Source organism: Salmo salar, chromosome ssa13, assembly GCF_905237065.1.
Source record: "Salmo salar chromosome ssa13, Ssal_v3.1, whole genome shotgun sequence".
NCBI classification, from domain to species: domain Eukaryota; kingdom Metazoa; phylum Chordata; class Actinopteri; order Salmoniformes; family Salmonidae; genus Salmo; species Salmo salar.
Window position 1 is genome coordinate 107,615,230 of NC_059454.1, and position 17,641 is coordinate 107,632,870.

Below are 17,641 nucleotides of genomic sequence, written 5' to 3' on the forward strand. Positions count from 1 at the left end.
GTCAGGAAGGGACAGGGATGGGGACACTGTAGCACTGATGGAGGTAGATGGTCAGGAAGGGACAGGGATGGGGGACACTGCAGCACTGATGGAGGTAGATGGTCAGGAAGGGACAGGGATGGGGGACACTGTAGCACTGATGGAGGTAGATGGTCAGGAAGGGACAGGGATGGGGGACACTGCAGCACTGATGGAGGTAGATGGCCAGGAAGGGACAGGGATGGGGGACACTGCAGCACTGATGGAGGTAGATGGTCAGGAAGGGACAGGGATGGGGGACACTGCAGCACTGATGGAGGTACATGGTCGGGAAGGGACAGGGATGTTAGAGGCAGGTCGGGAAGGGACAGGGATGGGGACACTGTAGCACTGATGGAGGTAGATGGTCAGGAAAGGACAGGGATGTTAGAGGCAGGTCGGGAAGGGACAGGGATGGGGGACACTGCAGCACTGATGGAGGTAGATGGTCAGGAAGGGACAGGGATGGGGACACTGTAGCACTGATGGAGGTAGATGGTCAGGAAGGGACAGGGATGGGGGACACTGCAGCACTGATGGAGGTAGATGGTCAGGAAGGGACAGGGATGGGGGACACTGTAGCACTGATGGAGGTAGATGGTCAGGAAGGGACAGGGATGGGGGACACTGCAGCACTGATGGAGGTACATGGTCGGGAAGGGACAGGGATGTTAGAGGCAGGTCGGGAAGGGACAGGGATGGGGACACTGTAGCACTGATGGAGGTAGATGGTCAGGAAAGGACAGGGATGTTAGAGGCAGGTCGGGAAGGGACAGGGAGGTTAGAGGCAGGTCGGGAAGAGACAGGGATGGGGGACACTGCAGAACTGATGGAGGTAGATGGTCAGGAAGGGACAGGGATGGGGACACTGTAGCACTGATGGAGGTAGATGGTCAGGAAGGGACAGGGATGGGGGACACTGTAGCACTGATGGAGGTACATGGTCGGGAAGGGACAGGGATGGGGACACTGTAGCACTGATGGAGGTAGATGGTCAGGAAGGGACAGGGATGGGGGACACTGCAGCACTGATGGAGGTAGATGGCCGGGGAGAGACAGGGATGGGGACACTGTAGCACTGATGGAGGTAGATGGTCAGGAAGGGACAGGGATGGGGACACTGTAGCACTGATGGAGGTAGATGGTCAGGAAGGGACAGGGATGGGGGACACTGCAGCACTGATGGAGGTACATGGTCGGGAAGGGACAGGGATGTTAGAGGCAGGTCGGGAAGGGACAGGGATGGGGACACTGTAGCACTGATGGAGGTAGATGGTCAGGAAAGGACAGGGATGTTAGAGGCAGGTCGGGAAGGGACAGGGAGGTTAGAGGCAGGTCGGGAAGAGACAGGGATGGGGGACACTGCAGAACTGATGGAGGTAGATGGTCAGGAAGGGACAGGGATGGGGGACACTGCAGCACTGATGGAGGTAGATGGTCAGGAAGGGACAGGGATGGGGACACTGTAGCACTGATGGAGGTAGATGGTCAGGAAAGGACAGGGATGTTAGAGGCAGGTCGGGAAGGGACAGGGATGGGGACACTGTAGCACTGATGGAGGTAGATGGTCAGGAAGGGACAGGGATGGGGACACTGCAGCACTGATGGAGGTACATGGTCGGGAAGGGACAGGGATGTTAGAGGCAGGTCGGGAAGGGACAGGGATGGGGACACTGTAGCACTGATGGAGGTAGATGGTCAGGAAAGGACAGGGATGTTAGAGGCAGGTCGGGAAGGGACAGGGATGGGGGACACTGCAGCACTGATGGAGGTAGATGGTCAGGAAGGGACAGGGATGGGGACACTGTAGCACTGATGGAGGTAGATGGTCAGGAAGGGACAGGGATGGGGGACACTGCAGCACTGATGGAGGTAGATGGTCAGGAAGGGACAGGGATGGGGGACACTGTAGCACTGATGGAGGTAGATGGTCAGGAAGGGACAGGGATGGGGGACACTGCAGCACTGATGGAGGTACATGGTCGGGAAGGGACAGGGATGTTAGAGGCAGGTCGGGAAGGGACAGGGATGGGGACACTGTAGCACTGATGGAGGTAGATGGTCAGGAAAGGACAGGGATGTTAGAGGCAGGTCGGGAAGGGACAGGGAGGTTAGAGGCAGGTCGGGAAGAGACAGGGATGGGGGACACTGCAGAACTGATGGAGGTAGATGGTCAGGAAGGGACAGGGATGGGGACACTGTAGCACTGATGGAGGTAGATGGTCAGGAAGGGACAGGGATGGGGGACACTGTAGCACTGATGGAGGTACATGGTCGGGAAGGGACAGGGATGGGGACACTGTAGCACTGATGGAGGTAGATGGTCAGGAAAGGACAGGGATGGGGACACTGTAGCACTGATGGAGGTAGATGGTCAGGAAGGGACAGGGATGGGGGACACTGCAGCACTGATGGAGGTACATGGTCGGGAAGGGACAGGGATGTTAGAGGCAGGTCGGGAAGGGACAGGGATGGGGACACTGTAGCACTGATGGAGGTAGATGGTCAGGAAAGGACAGGGATGTTAGAGGCAGGTCGGGAAGGGACAGGGAGGTTAGAGGCAGGTCGGGAAGAGACAGGGATGGGGGACACTGCAGAACTGATGGAGGTAGATGGTCAGGAAGGGACAGGGATGGGGGACACTGCAGCACTGATGGAGGTAGATGGTCAGGAAGGGACAGGGATGGGGACACTGTAGCACTGATGGAGGTAGATGGTCAGGAAAGGACAGGGATGTTAGAGGCAGGTCGGGAAGGGACAGGGATGGGGACACTGCAGCACTGATGGAGGTAGATGGTCAGGAAGGGACAGGGATGGGGACACTGTAGCACTGATGGAGGTAGATGGTCAGGAAGGGACAGGGATGGGGGACACTGCAGCACTGATGGAGGTAGATGGCCGGGGAGAGACAGGGATGGGGACACTGTAGCACTGATGGAGGTAGATGGTCAGGAAGGGACAGGGATGGGGGACACTGCAGCACTGATGGAGGTAGATGGCCAGGAAGGGACAGGGATGGGGGACACTGCAGCACTGATGGAGGTAGATGGCCGGGGAGAGACAGGGATGGGGGACACTGCAGGTGAGAGGTCAGAGGAGGCTGCTGGGTGGGAGAGAAATGGTGGGGGAGAGGTGGATGAGGAAGTGTGAGTATGTATGAGAGATTTACAAGCATTGACAATATAATAAATGAGCATTCCCTCTCCATGGATGGATGCAGGGATCCTCTAGGGACACAGAGGACATAATAGAGAGGGTCTCAAAGCAGGGGACAGTCCTCCAGACTGCAGAGAGGGTCTCAAAGAAGGGGACAGTCCTCCAGACTGCAGAGAGGGTCTCAAAGCAGGGGACAGTCCTCCAGACTGCAGAGAGGGTCTCAAAGCAGGGGACAGTCCTCCAGACTGCAGAGAGGGTCTCAAAGAAGTGGACAGTCCTCCAGACTGCAGAGAGGGTCTCAAAGCAGGGGACAGTCCTCCAGACTGCAGAGAGGGTCTCAAAGCAGGGGACAGTCCTCCAGACTGCAGAGAGGGTCTCAAAGCAGGGGACAGTCCTCCAGAGAAACAGAGGATGACCTACCAGAAGGATGGGAAGCGAGGGGGGGGGCTTCACAACATGGCGTACAACCAACTGGGCAAACACCAGGTCCCAGCTTTTCACAACCTTTAATCTGGAATCTAAAGTCCTCTGGCTGTTTTTTTCTTTGCGGTGGTTTTTCCTAAAAAAAATGTATCTGATCATTCTCATCCAGATCAAACAACAAAGGATTTTCAGTGCTTTGAACAGGCCTACAGCTCATCTACTGGAGAAGTTGTGGTACTACTTCTACACTGGCACAGGGAAACAGATGAGGAAATGACATGAATACAGGTTCCTTGAGAAAAAAAAAATGATAAAGCTTGAATATCACTTATAAGCAAGTACTTTAGATGCATTTCTTTGACACTTCTCAATAACAACTGCTCACATACCTACCTATGCTCCGGTCAATTTAACATAATGACCCTTTGGTTTTCAGATGGAAGAAAGGTATTTTTACACGTCACCCTTAGCTACATTGACATTTCTTGGTTGTAGTGCCTTTCACCTTTCTAAATCCCATCATTCCAGCTGGATCAAGATGATCCATATTTTCAGCATCAAAACTATCCTTATCACTACCTTTGAGTTCAGAAAAAAAATGCAAAAAAAATGACATTCAAACCTGATTAAAGGTCAGATTGGATTACCAAATCCTTCTCTATCGAGAGGATCAGAATCACATTTTTATGTTTAGAAAAACCCAATTCTAACATTTAATCCTATCTGATTACTGAAATCCGATCAGGTAAGGAGAAACGATGCAGCCATGACTCCCTCTGAGGATTCCGTTTTATCTTCCTCTTTGGTAAGGATGGAGGGATGAATGGAGTTCCAGGGACTCAACGGAAGTCAACAGCGTGGGAAAAACTAAGTGCAAGTCTTCTTCTCTGGTAGATTTAATGCGATACAGTCACTGTGGTTAGACATTTTATTTTCTACTTAATCTGCTTCTTCTTCCAATGTTGGTTAGTTAGAGAACTTCTGCTTTGTCCCATAGTAACAGATGGGTACCAGGGTACAAGCGCCAAAATTCCAGTAACTTCCCCCCCCAAAAAAATTCCCAGCTTTCCAGAAATCTTGAAAATACGGAATCCTCCAATCATAACTTCTGGTTAACCAGGGTATTTCTGGGAAAGTTACCTGCATTTTGCAACCCTAGTACAGGGTTCAGAAGGTAGGTCATTTCTGATTAGCGAAGAAGGCATTGGTGGCACCACAGGTGGGGTTGGTACACAGTGGGCAGCACAGGCCTCGTCTGGACCAGGTCAGCCAGCGCCTGAGAGAGGAAGGTTCAAAGTTCAGTTAATCTGAATTTAAAAAAAACATTTCCTATGCAAAAGCAAACTTGCTATAAAATAATTTCTTAAAACAATAAATAAACAGTACAGGACGAGGCGCAATAGGACAGACTGATTAATTTACACAGAACATTTTTCAATTAGGCTTCAAGTGGGGCGGCAGCGTAGCCTAGTGGTTAGAGTGTTGGACTAGTAACCACAAAGTTGCAAGATCGAATCCCTGAGCTGACAAGGTACAAATGTGTTGTTCTGCCACTGAATAAGGCAGTTAACCCACTGTTCCTAGGCCGTCATTGAAAATAAGAATTTGTTCTTAACTGACTTGTCATTTACCAGCTTCAAATCTGAAGACAGCAGTGGTTAAAGGGATGAATAATTCAGAGGAAGACCAAGAGAACAACTTTCTATAGCGAATACTAATATACAGTGCCTTTGGAAAGTATTCAGACCCCTTGACTTTTTCCACATTGATGAAAAAAAATCTATCTACAGACAATAATATAAAAGCAAAAACAGTTTTTTTTTCTTTGTGGCTAATTTATTAAAAATAGAAAAATGAAATATCACATTGCCCCAGTCTGAGGTCTTGAGCGCTCTGGAGCAGATTTTCATCAAGGATCTCTCTGTACTTTGCTCTGGTCATCTTTCCCTCGATCCTGAATGGTTTTCTAGTCCCTGATGCTGCCACCACCATGCTTCAACGTAGGGATGGTGCCAGGTTTCCTCTACATTTACATCATTTAGCAGACGCTCTTATCCAGAGCGACTTACAAATTTGTGCATTCACCTTATGATATCCAGTGGAACAACCACTTTACAATAGTACATGTATATCTTTTTTTGGGGGGAGGGGTTAGAAGGATTACTATATCCTATCCTAGGTATTCCTTAAAGAGGTGGGGTTTCAGGTGTCTACGGAAGGTGGTGATTGACTCCTCTGTCCTGGCGTCGTGAGGGAGCAGCACTCCACCAGTTAGGCCATTATGGTAGAGTGGCCAGACAGAAGCTAGGCGTGACGCTTGGAATTCAGGCAAAAGAGTTCAATCTCGGTTTCATCCGACCAGAGAATCTTCTTTCTTATGGTCTGAGTCCTTTAGGTGCCTTTTGGCAAACTCCAAGCGGGCTGTCATGTGCCTTTTACTGAGAAGTGGCTTCCGTCTGGCCCCTCTACCATAAAGGCCTGATTGATGGAGTGCTGCAGAGATGGTTGTCCTTCTGGAAGGTTCTCTCATCTCCACAGAGGAACTCTGGAACTCTGTCAGAGACTATCGGGTTCTCCCTGACCAAGGCTGTTCTCCCCCGATTGCTCAGTTTGGCCGGGCAGCCAGCTCTAGGAAGAGTCTTGGTGCTTCAAAACTTCTTCCATTTAAGAATGATGTCAGGATCGAGGGAAAGATAAACGGAGCAAAGTACATAGAGATCCTTGATGAAAACCTGCCCCAGAGTGCTCAGGACCTCAGACTGGGGTGAAGGTTCACCTTCCAACAGGACAATGACCCTAAGCACACAGCCAAGAGAACGCAGGAGTGGCTTCGGGACACGTCTCTGAATATCCTTGAGTGGCCCAGCCAGAGCCCGGATTGAACCCGGTCAAACATCTCTGGAGAAACCTGAAAATAGCTGTGTAGCGACGTTCCCATCCAATCTGACAGAGCTTGAGAGGATCTGCAGAGAAGAATAGGAGAAACTCCCCAAATACAGGTGTGCCAAGCTTGTAGCATCATACCCAAGAAGACTCTAGGCTGTAATTGCTGCCAAAGGTGCTTCAACAAAGTACTGAGTAAAGGGTCTGAATACTTATGTAAATTTGTTATCAGTTTTTATTTTTTATAAATTTGCAAACATTTCTAAAAACCTGTATTTGCTTTGTCATTATGGGGCATTGTGTGTCTTTTTTTGAATCCATTTAAGAACTAAGGCTGTAACAAATTTGGAAAACATCAAGGGGTCTGAATATTTTCTAAACATACTGTAACTTGTATAGTGAACACTAATGAGCATACGCACATTATATACCAAACCAGGGTTTAGTATCAGTTACCTGAGTTTCCATTCAGAGACTCAGCCCTTCTAACGTTCTCCACACCACACAGAGAGATAGGAGCGAGACAGATAAAAGAGAGCATTGGAGAGAACACAGGCTCATTAGTGCTGCAGTGTCACAGTCTCCCTACCCCTTCAGATCTCAGTCAGACAAACATGTCTCAAATATTGACTTCTCCGAGACAGTGACCCCGAAACACAACATCAACCTACAGAAATCAGGTCCTCCTCTAATGACTGAAGAGTACAATAATAACATGTCATTTAGCAGTCACTTTTATCTATAGCGACTTAGTCACGCGTGCATACATTTTATGTATAGGGTGGTCCCGGGAATCGAACCCACTATCCTGGCATTGCAAGCACCAAGCGCTACCAACTGAACTACAGAGGATAAGCATACAATATACAGGGTCATATCAGTGACTGCTCTAGCTACAGGTCAGAGAGGAGACTAGACCTCTAGCTACAGGACAGAGAGGAGACCAGACCTCTAGCTACAGGACAGAGAGGAGACTAGACCTCTAGCTACAGGACAGAGAGGAGACTAGACCTCTAGCTACAGGACAGAGAGGAGACTAGACCTCTAGCTACAGGACAGAGAGGAGACCAGACCTCTAGCTACAGGACAGAGAGGAGACCAGACCTCTAGCTACAGGACAGAGAGGAGACTAGATCTCTAGCTACAGGACAGAGAGGAGACCAGACCTCTAGCTACAGGACAGAGAGGAGACTAGACCTCTAGCTACAGGACAGAGAGGAGACTAGATCTCTAGCTACAGGACAGAGAGGAGACCAGACCTCTAGCTACAGGACAGAGAGGAGGCCAGACCTCTAGCTACAGGACAGAGAGGAGGCCAGACCTCTAGCTACAGGACAGAGAGGAGACCAGACCTCTAGCTACAGGACAGAGAGGAGGCCAGACCTCTAGCTACAGGTCAGAGAGGAGACTAGACCTCTAGCTACAGGACAGAGAGGAGACCAGACCTCTAGCTACAGGACAGAGAGGAGACTAGACCTCTAGCTACAGGACAGAGAGGAGACTAGATCTCTAGCTACAGGACAGAGAGGAGACCAGACCTCTAGCTACAGGACAGAGAGGAGGCCAGACCTCTAGCTACAGGTCAGAGAGGAGACTAGACCTCTAGCTACAGGACAGAGAGGAGACCAGACCTCTAGCTACAGGACAGAGAGGAGACTAGACCTCTAGCTACAGGACAGAGAGGAGACCAGACCTCTAGCTACAGGACAGAGAGGAGACCAGACCTCTAGCTACAGGACAGAGAGGAGACTAGACCTCTAGCTACAGGACAGAGAGGAGACTAGACCTCTAGCTACAGGACAGAGAGGAGACCAGACCTCTAGCTACAGGACAGAGAGGAGACCAGATCTCTAGCTACAGGACAGAGAGGAGACCAGATCTCTAGCTACAGGACAGAGAGGAGACCAGATCTCTAGCAGGGAAGTAACAGAGATCAATAGGAAGGGAGAGAGGGAAGAGCTAGGCACCACTAATGGATCTGCCTACAGCCGGTCCTCTAGTCTGGTGGGAGCCTCTGGCCTAACGTTGACACACTTACTCGCAAACTTCGGGAGGCTCTTCTAGTTTCATTTTAAGTCTTGCTGATCTACCAGAATCTTTGCTGTAAGGAAACATTTCTATACAACCTTCACTCTTCAGTTTAGAAGTACCTCTTGATGACCACAGGGTGGCACTGTTAGTCTACATCTTTCACATCAGATGCTGTCTGCTCAGTCAGCCCTGGGGTCATATCCGTCAATGGCCTCCGCCCTGGGGTCATATCCGTCAATGGCGTCCGCCCTGGGGTCATATCCATCAATGGCCTCCGCCCTGGGGTCATTTCAAAATGAAATCTAATTTTATTTGTCACATGCGCCGAATGCAACAGGTGTAGGTAGACCTTACAGTAAATGCTTACTTACAAGCCCTTAACCAACAATGCAGTTTTAAGAAAATACCCCCCACCAAAAAAAGTAAGAGATAAGAATAACAAATAAGTAAAGAGGTACAGAGTCAATGTGTCAATGTGGGGGAATAGGTTTTGTCGTGCCCTGGTCCATCAATGGCCTCAGCCCTGTAACAGCTGTGTTGCATCACCCCTGCTGGCTAAGCCTTTTCACTACAACAATACACAACAGTGACAATACAGTCCTGAAAGACTACCTAGCCATAGGCTCAGTGTGTGTTCACCCTGAACTAGAAATGTGTTATCAAAACAAATTGGTTACGTACACAGGATTGCAGATGTTATGGCAGGTGCAGTGAAATGCTTGTTACTAGCTCCTAACAGTATCATAGCCCCATAGGACTCTCGCTCTGTGGGACACACACAGAGAGAACAAAACTATAAAAATGCAACAATTTCAAAAGATTTCACTGAGTTACAATTCAGGCTGTGAAGTAACAAAATGCAGAAAAGTCAAGGGGTCTGAATACTTTCCAAATGCACTGCCTGAACAATACCAGTCAAAAGTTGACACACCTACTCACGCAAGGGTTTTTTCTTTATTTTTACTATTTTCTACATTGTAGAATAATAGTGATGACGTCAAAACTATGAAATAACACATATGGAAAAATGTTACCAAAAGTGTTAAACAAAATATATTTTATTTATATTCTTCAAAGTAGCCATCCTTCGCCTTGATGGCAGCTTTGCACACACTTGACATTCTCTCAACCAGCTTCACCTGGAATGCTTTTCCAAGAGTCTTGAAGGGGTTCTCACATATGCTGAGCACTTGTTGGCTGCTTTTCCTTCCCTCTGCGGTCCAACTCATCCTAAACCATCTCAATTAGGTTGAGGTCAGGTGACTGTGGAGGCCAGGTCATCTGATGCAGCACTTCATCACTCTCCTTCTAGGTCAAATAGCCCTTACAAAGCCTGAAGGTGTGTTGGGTCATTTTCCTGTTGAAAAACAAATGATAGTCCCACTAGGCACAAACCAGATGGGATGGCGTATCGCTGCAGAATGCTGTGGTAGCCATGCTGGTTAAATGTGAATCGAAATCTAAATAAATCACAGACACTGTCACCAGAAAAGCACCCCCATACCATAACACCTCCTCCATGCTTCACGTGGGAACTACACGAGGAGATCCGTTCACCTACTCTGAGTTTCAAAGACACGGCAATTGTAACCAAAAATCTCAAATATGGATTCAGACCAAAGGACAGATTTCCACCGGTCTAATGTCCATTGCTCGTGCTTCTTGGCCCAAGCAAGTCTCTTCTTATTATTGGTGTCCTTTAGTAGTGGTTTCTTTGCAGTAATTCGACCATGAAGGCCTGATTCACTCAGTCTCCTTTGAACAGTTCATGTTGAGATGTGTCTGTTACTTGAACTCTGAAGCAGAGGACACTCTGGGTTATTTCTCTTCGCTTATTTGAGCCGTTCTTGCCTTAATATGGACTTGGTCTTTTAGCAAATAGGGCTATCTTCTGTATACCACCCCTACCTTGTCACAACACAACTGACTGACTCAAACGCATTAAAAGGAAAGAAATTATACAAATTTACTTTGAACAAGGCACATCTGTTAATTGAAATGCATTCCAGGTGACTACCTCATGAAGCTGGTTGAGAGAATGCCAAGAGTGTGCAAAGCTGTCATCAAGGGTGGTTACTTTGAAGAATCTAAAATCTAAAATACATTTTGATTTGTTTAACCCTTTTCTGTTTACATGATTCCATGTGTTAGTTTTGATGTCTTCACTATTATTATACAATGAAAATAGTAAAAATAAAGAAAAACCCTTGAATGAGTCGGTGTGTCCAAACTTTTGACTGGTACTGTATACATATATTTACACAAACAAACACAAATGGTGGGTATAGACAGTAGTTATATAGGCTGGTGTGTATAGACAGTAGTTATATAGGATGGTGTGTATAGACAGTAGTTATATAGGATGGTGTGTATAGACAGTATAGACAGTAGCTATATAGGATGGTGTGTATAGACAGTAGTTATATAGGATGGTGTGTATAGACAGTAGTTATATAGGATGGTGTGAATAGACAGTAGTTATATAGGATGGTGTGTATAGACAGTAGTTATATAGGTTGGTGTGTATAGACAGTAGTTATATAGGCTGGTGTGTATAGACAGTAGTTATATAGGATGGTGTGTATAGACAGTAGTTATATAGGATGGTGTGTATAGACAGTATGGACAGTAGTTATATAGGATGGTGTGTATAGACAGTATAGACAGTAGTTATATAGGATGGTGTGTATAGACAGTAGTTATATAGGATGGTGTGTATAGACAGTAGTTATATAGGATGGTGTGTATAGACAGTAGTTATATAGGATGGTGTGTATAGACAGTAGTTATATAGGATGGTGTGTATAGACAGTAGTTATAATAGGATGGTGTGTATAGACAGTAGTTATATAGGATGGTGTGTATAGACAGTATAGACAGTAGTTATATAGGATGGTGTGTATAGACAGTATGGACAGTAGTTATATAGGATGGTGTGTATAGACAGTATAGACAGTAGTTATATAGGATGGTGTGTATAGACAGTAGTTATAATAGGATGGTGTGTATAGACAGTAGTTATATAGGATGGTGTGTATAGACAGTAGTTATATAGGATGGTGTGTATAGACAGTAGTTATATAGGATGGTGTGTATAGACAGTAGTTATATAGGATGGTGTGTATAGACAGTATAGACAGTAGTTATATAGGATGGTGTGTATAGACAGTAGTTATATAGGATGGTGTGTATAGACAGTATGGACAGTAGTTATATAGGATGGTGTGTGTATAGACAGTAGTTATATAGGATGGTGTGTATAGACAGTAGTTATAAAGGATGGTGTGTATAGACAGTAGTTATAATAGGATGGTGTGTATAGACAGTAGTTATATAGGATGGTGTGTATAGACAGTAGTTATATAGGATGGTGTGTATAGACAGTAGTTATATAGGATGGTGTGTATAGACAGTAGTTATATAGGATGGTGTGTATAGACAGTAGTTATATAGGATGGTGTGTATAGACAGTAGTTATATAGGATGGTGTGTATAGACAGTAGTTATATAGGATGGTGTGTATAGACAGTAGTTATATAGGATGGTGTGTATAGACAGTAGTTATAATAGGATGGTGTGTATAGACAGTAGTTATATAGGATGGTGTGTATAGACAGTAGTTATATAGGATGGTGTGTATAGACAGTAGTTATATAGGATAGTGTGTATAGACAGTATAGACAGTATTTATATAGGATGGTGTGTATAGACAGTGTAGACAGTAGTTATATAGGATGGTGTGTATAGTCAGTAGTTATATAGGATGGTGTGTATAGACAGTAGTTATATAGGATGGTGTGTATAGACAGTATAGACAGTAGTTATATAGGATGGTGTGTATAGACAGTATGGACAGTAGTTATATAGGATGGTGTGTATAGACAGTATAGACAGTAGTTATATAGGATGGTGTGTATAGACAGTAGTTATATAGGATGGTGTGTATAGACAGTATAGACAGTAGTTATATAGGATGGTGTGTATAGACAGTATGGACAGTAGTTATATAGGATGGTGTGTGTATAGACAGTAGTTATATAGGATGGTGTGTATAGACAGTAGTTATATAGGATGGTGTGTATAGACAGTAGTTATATAGGATGGTGTGTATAGACAGTATAGACAGTAGTTATATAGGATGGTGTGTATAGACAGTATAGACAGTAGTTATATAGGATGGTGTGTATAGACAGTAGTTATATAGGATGGTGTGTATAGACAGTAGTTATATAGGATGGTGTGTATAGACAGTATAGACAGTATTTATATAGGATGGTGTGTATAGACAGTGTAGACAGTAGTTATATAGGATGGTGTGTATAGACAGTAGTTATATAGGATGGTGTGTATAGACAGTAGTTATATAGGATGGTGTGTATAGACAGTATAGACAGTAGTTATATAGGATGGTGTGTATAGACAGTATGGACAGTAGTTATATAGGATGGTGTGTATAGACAGTATAGACAGTAGTTATATAGGATGGTGTGTATAGACAGTAGTTATAGAGGATGGTGTGTATAGACAGTATAGACAGTAGTTATATAGGATGGTGTGTATAGACAGTATGGACAGTAGTTATATAGGATGGTGTGTATAGACAGTATAGACAGTAGTTATATAGGATGGTGTGTATAGACAGTAGTTATATAGGATGGTGTGTATAGACAGTAGTTATATAGGATGGTGTGTATAGACAGTAGTTATAATAGGATGGTGTGTATAGACAGTAGTTATATAGGATGGTGTGTATAGACAGTAGTTATATAGGATGGTGTGTATAGACAGTAGTTATATAGGATGGTGTGTATAGACAGTAGTTATATAGGATGGTGTGTATAGACAGTAGTTATATAGGATGGTGTGTATGGACAGTAGTTATAATAGGATGGTGTGTATAGACAGTAGTTATATAGGATGGTGTGTATAGACAGTATAGACAGTAGTTATATAGGATGGTGTGTATAGACAGTAGTTATAATAGGATGGTGTGTATAGACAGTAGTTATATAGGATGGTGTGTATAGACAGTATAGACAGTAGTTATAATAGGATGGTGTGTATAGACAGTAGTTATATAGGATGGTGTGTATAGACAGTAGTTATATAGGATGGTGTGTATAGACAGTAGTTATATAGGATGGTGTGTATAGACAGTAGTTATATAGGATGGTGTGTATAGACAGTAGTTATATAGGATGGTGTGTATAGACAGTAGTTATAATAGGATGGTGTGTATAGACAGTAGTTATATAGGATGGTGTGTATAGACAGTAGTTATATAGGATGGTGTGTATAGACAGTAGTTATATAGGATGGTGTGTATAGACAGTAGTTATATAGGATGGTGTGTATAGACAGTAGTTATATAGGATGGTGTGTATAGACAGTAGTTATATAGGATGGTGTGTATAGACAGTATAGACAGTAGTTATATAGGATGGTGTGTATAGACAGTAGTTATATAGGATGGTGTGTATAGACAGTAGTTATATAGGATGGTGTGTATAGACAGTATGGACAGTAGTTATATAGGATGGTGTGTATAGACAGTATGGACAGTAGTTATATAGGATGGTGTGTATAGACAGTAGCTATATAGGATGGTGTGTATAGACAGTAGTTATAATAGGATGGTGTGTATAGACAGTAGTTATATAGGATGGTGTGTATAGACAGTATAGACAGTAGTTATATAGGATGGTGTGTATAGACAGTATGGACAGTAGTTATATAGGATGGTGTGTATAGACAGTATGGACAGTAGTTATATAGGATGGTGTGTATAGACAGTAGTTATATAGGATGGTGTGTATAGACAGTAGTTATATAGGATGGTGTGTATAGACAGTAGTTATATAGGATGGTGTGTATAGACAGTATAGACAGTAGTTATATAGGATGGTGTGTATAGACAGTAGTTATATAGGATGGTGTGTATAGACAGTAGTTATATAGGATGGTGTGTATAGACAGTAGTTATATAGGATGGTGTGTATAGACAGTAGTTATATAGGATGGTGTGTATAGACAGTAGTTATATAGGATGGTGTGTATAGACAGTAGTTATATAGGTTGGTGTGTATAGACAGTAGTTATATAGGCTGGTGTGTATAGACAGTAGTTATATAGGATGGTGTGTATAGACAGTAGTTATATAGGATGGTGTGTATAGACAGTAGTTATATAGGATGGTGTGTATAGACAGTAGTTATATAGGATGGTGTGTATAGACAGTATGGACAGTAGTTATATAGGATGGTGTGTATAGACAGTAGTTATATAGGATGGTGTGTATAGACAGTATAGACAGTAGTTATATAGGATGGTGTGTATAGACAGTAGTTATATAGGATGGTGTGTATAGACAGTAGTTATATAGGATGGTGTGTATAGACAGTAGTTATAATAGGATGGTGTGTATAGACAGTATAGACAGTAGTTATATAGGATGGTGTGTATAGTCAGTAGTTATAATAGGATGGTGTGTATAGACAGTAGTTATATAGGATGGTGTGTATAGTCAGTAGTTATAATAGGATGGTGTGTATGGACAGTAGTTATATAGGATGGTGTGTATAGACAGTATAGACAGTAGTTATATAGGATGGTGTGTATAGACAGTAGTTATATAGGATGGTGTGTATAGACAGTAGTTATATAGGATGGTGTGTATAGACAGTAGTTATATAGGATGGTGTGTATAGACAGTAGTTATATAGGATGGTGTGTATAGACAGTAGTTATATAGGATGGTGTGTATAGACAGTAGTTATAATAGGATGGTGTGTATAGACAGTAGTTATATAGGATGGTGTGTATAGACAGTAGTTATATAGGATGGTGTGTATAGACAGTAGTTATATAGGATGGTGTGTATAGACAGTAGTTATATAGGATGGTGTGTATAGACAGTATAGACGTTATATAGGATGGTGTGTATAGACAGTAGTTATATAGGATGGTGTGTATAGACAGTATAGACAGTAGTTATATAGGATGGTGTGTATAGACAGTAGTTATAATAGGATGGTGTGTATAGACAGTAGTTATATAGGATGGTGTGTATAGACAGTAGTTATATAGGATGGTGTGTATAGACAGTAGTTATATAGGATGGTGTGTATAGACAGTATAGACAGTAGTTATATAGGATGGTGTGTATAGATAGTAGTTATATAGGATGGTGTGTATAGACAGTATAGACAGTAGTTATATAGGATGGTGTGTATAGACAGTAGTTATATAGGATGGTGTGTATAGACAGTAGTTATATAGGATGGTGTGTATAGACAGTAGTTATATAGGATGGTGTGTATAGACAGTAGTTATAATAGGATGGTGTGTATAGACAGTAGTTATATAGGATGGTGTGTATAGACAGTAGTTATATAGGATGGTGTGTATAGACAGTAGTTATAATAGGATGGTGTGTATAGACAGTAAGTTATATAGGATGGTGTGTATAGACAGTAGTTATATAGGATGGTGTGTATAGACAGTAGTTATTTAGGATGGTGTGTATAGACAGTAGTTATATAGGATGGTGTGTATAGACAGTAGTTATATAGGATGGTGTGTATAGACAGTAGTTATATAGGATGGTGTGTATAGACAGTAGTTATATAGGATGGTGTGTATAGACAGTAACAGTAGTTATATAGGATGGTGTGTATAGACAGTAACAGTAGTTATATAGGATGGTGTGTATAGACAGTATAGACAGTAGTTATATAGGATGGTGTGTATAGACAGTGTAGACAGTAGTTATATAGGATGGTGTGTATAGACAGTAGTTATATAGGATGGTGTGTATAGACAGTAGTTATAATAGGATGGTGTGTATAGACAGTAGTTATATAGGATGGTGTGTATAGACAGTAGTTATATAGGATGGTGTGTATAGACAGTAGTTATATAGGATGGTGTGTATAGACAGTAGTTATATAGGATGGTGTGTATAGACAGTAGTTATAATAGGATGGTGTGTATAGACAGTAGTTATATAGGATGGTGTGTATAGACAGTAGTTATATAGGATGGTGTGTATAGACAGTATAGACAGTAGTTATATAGGATGGTGTGTATAGACAGTATAGACAGTAGTTATATAGGATGGTGTGTATAGACAGTAGTTATATAGGATGGTGTGTATAGACTATAGTTATATAGGATGGTGTGTATAGACAGTAGTTATATAGGATGGTGTGTATAGACAGTAGTTATATAGGATGGTGTGTATAGACAGTAGGTTATATAGGATGGTGTGTATAGACAGTATACGTTATATAGGATGGTGTGTATAGACAGTAGTTATATAGGATGGTGTGTATAGACAGTATAGGTAGTTATATAGGATGGTGTGTATAGACAGTAGTTATATAGGATGGTGTGTATAGACAGTAGTTATATAGGATGGTGTGTATAGACAGTAGTTATATAGGATGGTGTGTATAGACAGTAGTTATATAGGATGGTGTGTATAGACAGTAGTTATATAGTATGGTGTGTATAGACAGTATGGACAGTATATGAATAGAAAAGGTGTGAACAGCAGTAGTTCTATAGGATGAACCATGACTAAAATACAGTATATACACATCTGAAATCAGTATAAAAGTATGTAAACATTCAAAGTGACTCGTGTTCCATGACAACCAACTGCGCGTTCGTGAGGTATTCAGACACCTTGACCTGTTCCACATTTCGTTACGTTAAAGTCTTATTATAAAATTGATTGAAAAATGAATTGAATCACAAAATGAAAACAGATTTTTTTAGCAGTGTTTGCAAAATGTATAAAAATAAATTAATAAAACAGAAGTACCTTATTTACGTAAGTATTCAGACCCTTTACCTTTGACACTCGAAATTGAGCTCAGGTGCATCCTGTTTCCATTGATTCCATTACAGTTGGTTTTTGATGTTATTCAAAGGCAGCTTTTCCAATTCAAACTTGCGCTTGAAACGAAAGGAAAACAAAGTTGATGGTTTTCTCTAACTGAACTCTAACTTCCCCGAAAGTGAACACATGGAGTCACTTGCAGACTTGAACTATAAAAATAAATAAAAAGCCAGCAAATTGATAGGTTCACCTCCTATAAATATCTTGGTATTTGTTTAGATGAAA

General features: G+C 43.0%; 1 protein-coding gene and 1 long non-coding RNA gene across 3 annotated transcripts in view; one reads left to right on the forward strand and one right to left on the reverse strand.

Moving 5' to 3' along the window:
* Positions 1-1,106: 1,106 nt before the first annotated feature.
* On the forward strand, positions 1,107-2,888 carry LOC123726152 (uncharacterized). Of its 2 annotated transcripts, none has more exons than XR_006758471.1 (3): positions 1,107-1,745; positions 2,110-2,435; positions 2,678-2,888. It is a non-coding gene; the product is annotated as an uncharacterized lncRNA (long non-coding RNA). The 2 variants fall into 2 exon arrangements; XR_006758470.1 differs by having other exon boundaries at positions 2,110-2,552; positions 2,765-2,805.
* Positions 2,889-4,477: 1,589 nt separating this feature from the next.
* LOC106568532 (asparagine--tRNA ligase, cytoplasmic) overlaps positions 4,478-17,641 on the reverse strand; it is a 52,430-nt gene continuing 39,266 nt past the window's right edge. Inside the window, exon 15 of the mRNA XM_014138959.2 lies at positions 4,478-4,873. Coding sequence (XP_013994434.1) covers positions 4,787-4,873 — 87 coding nt within the window. The 3' untranslated portion in view covers positions 4,478-4,786. The remainder of the gene's footprint in view (positions 4,874-17,641) is intronic.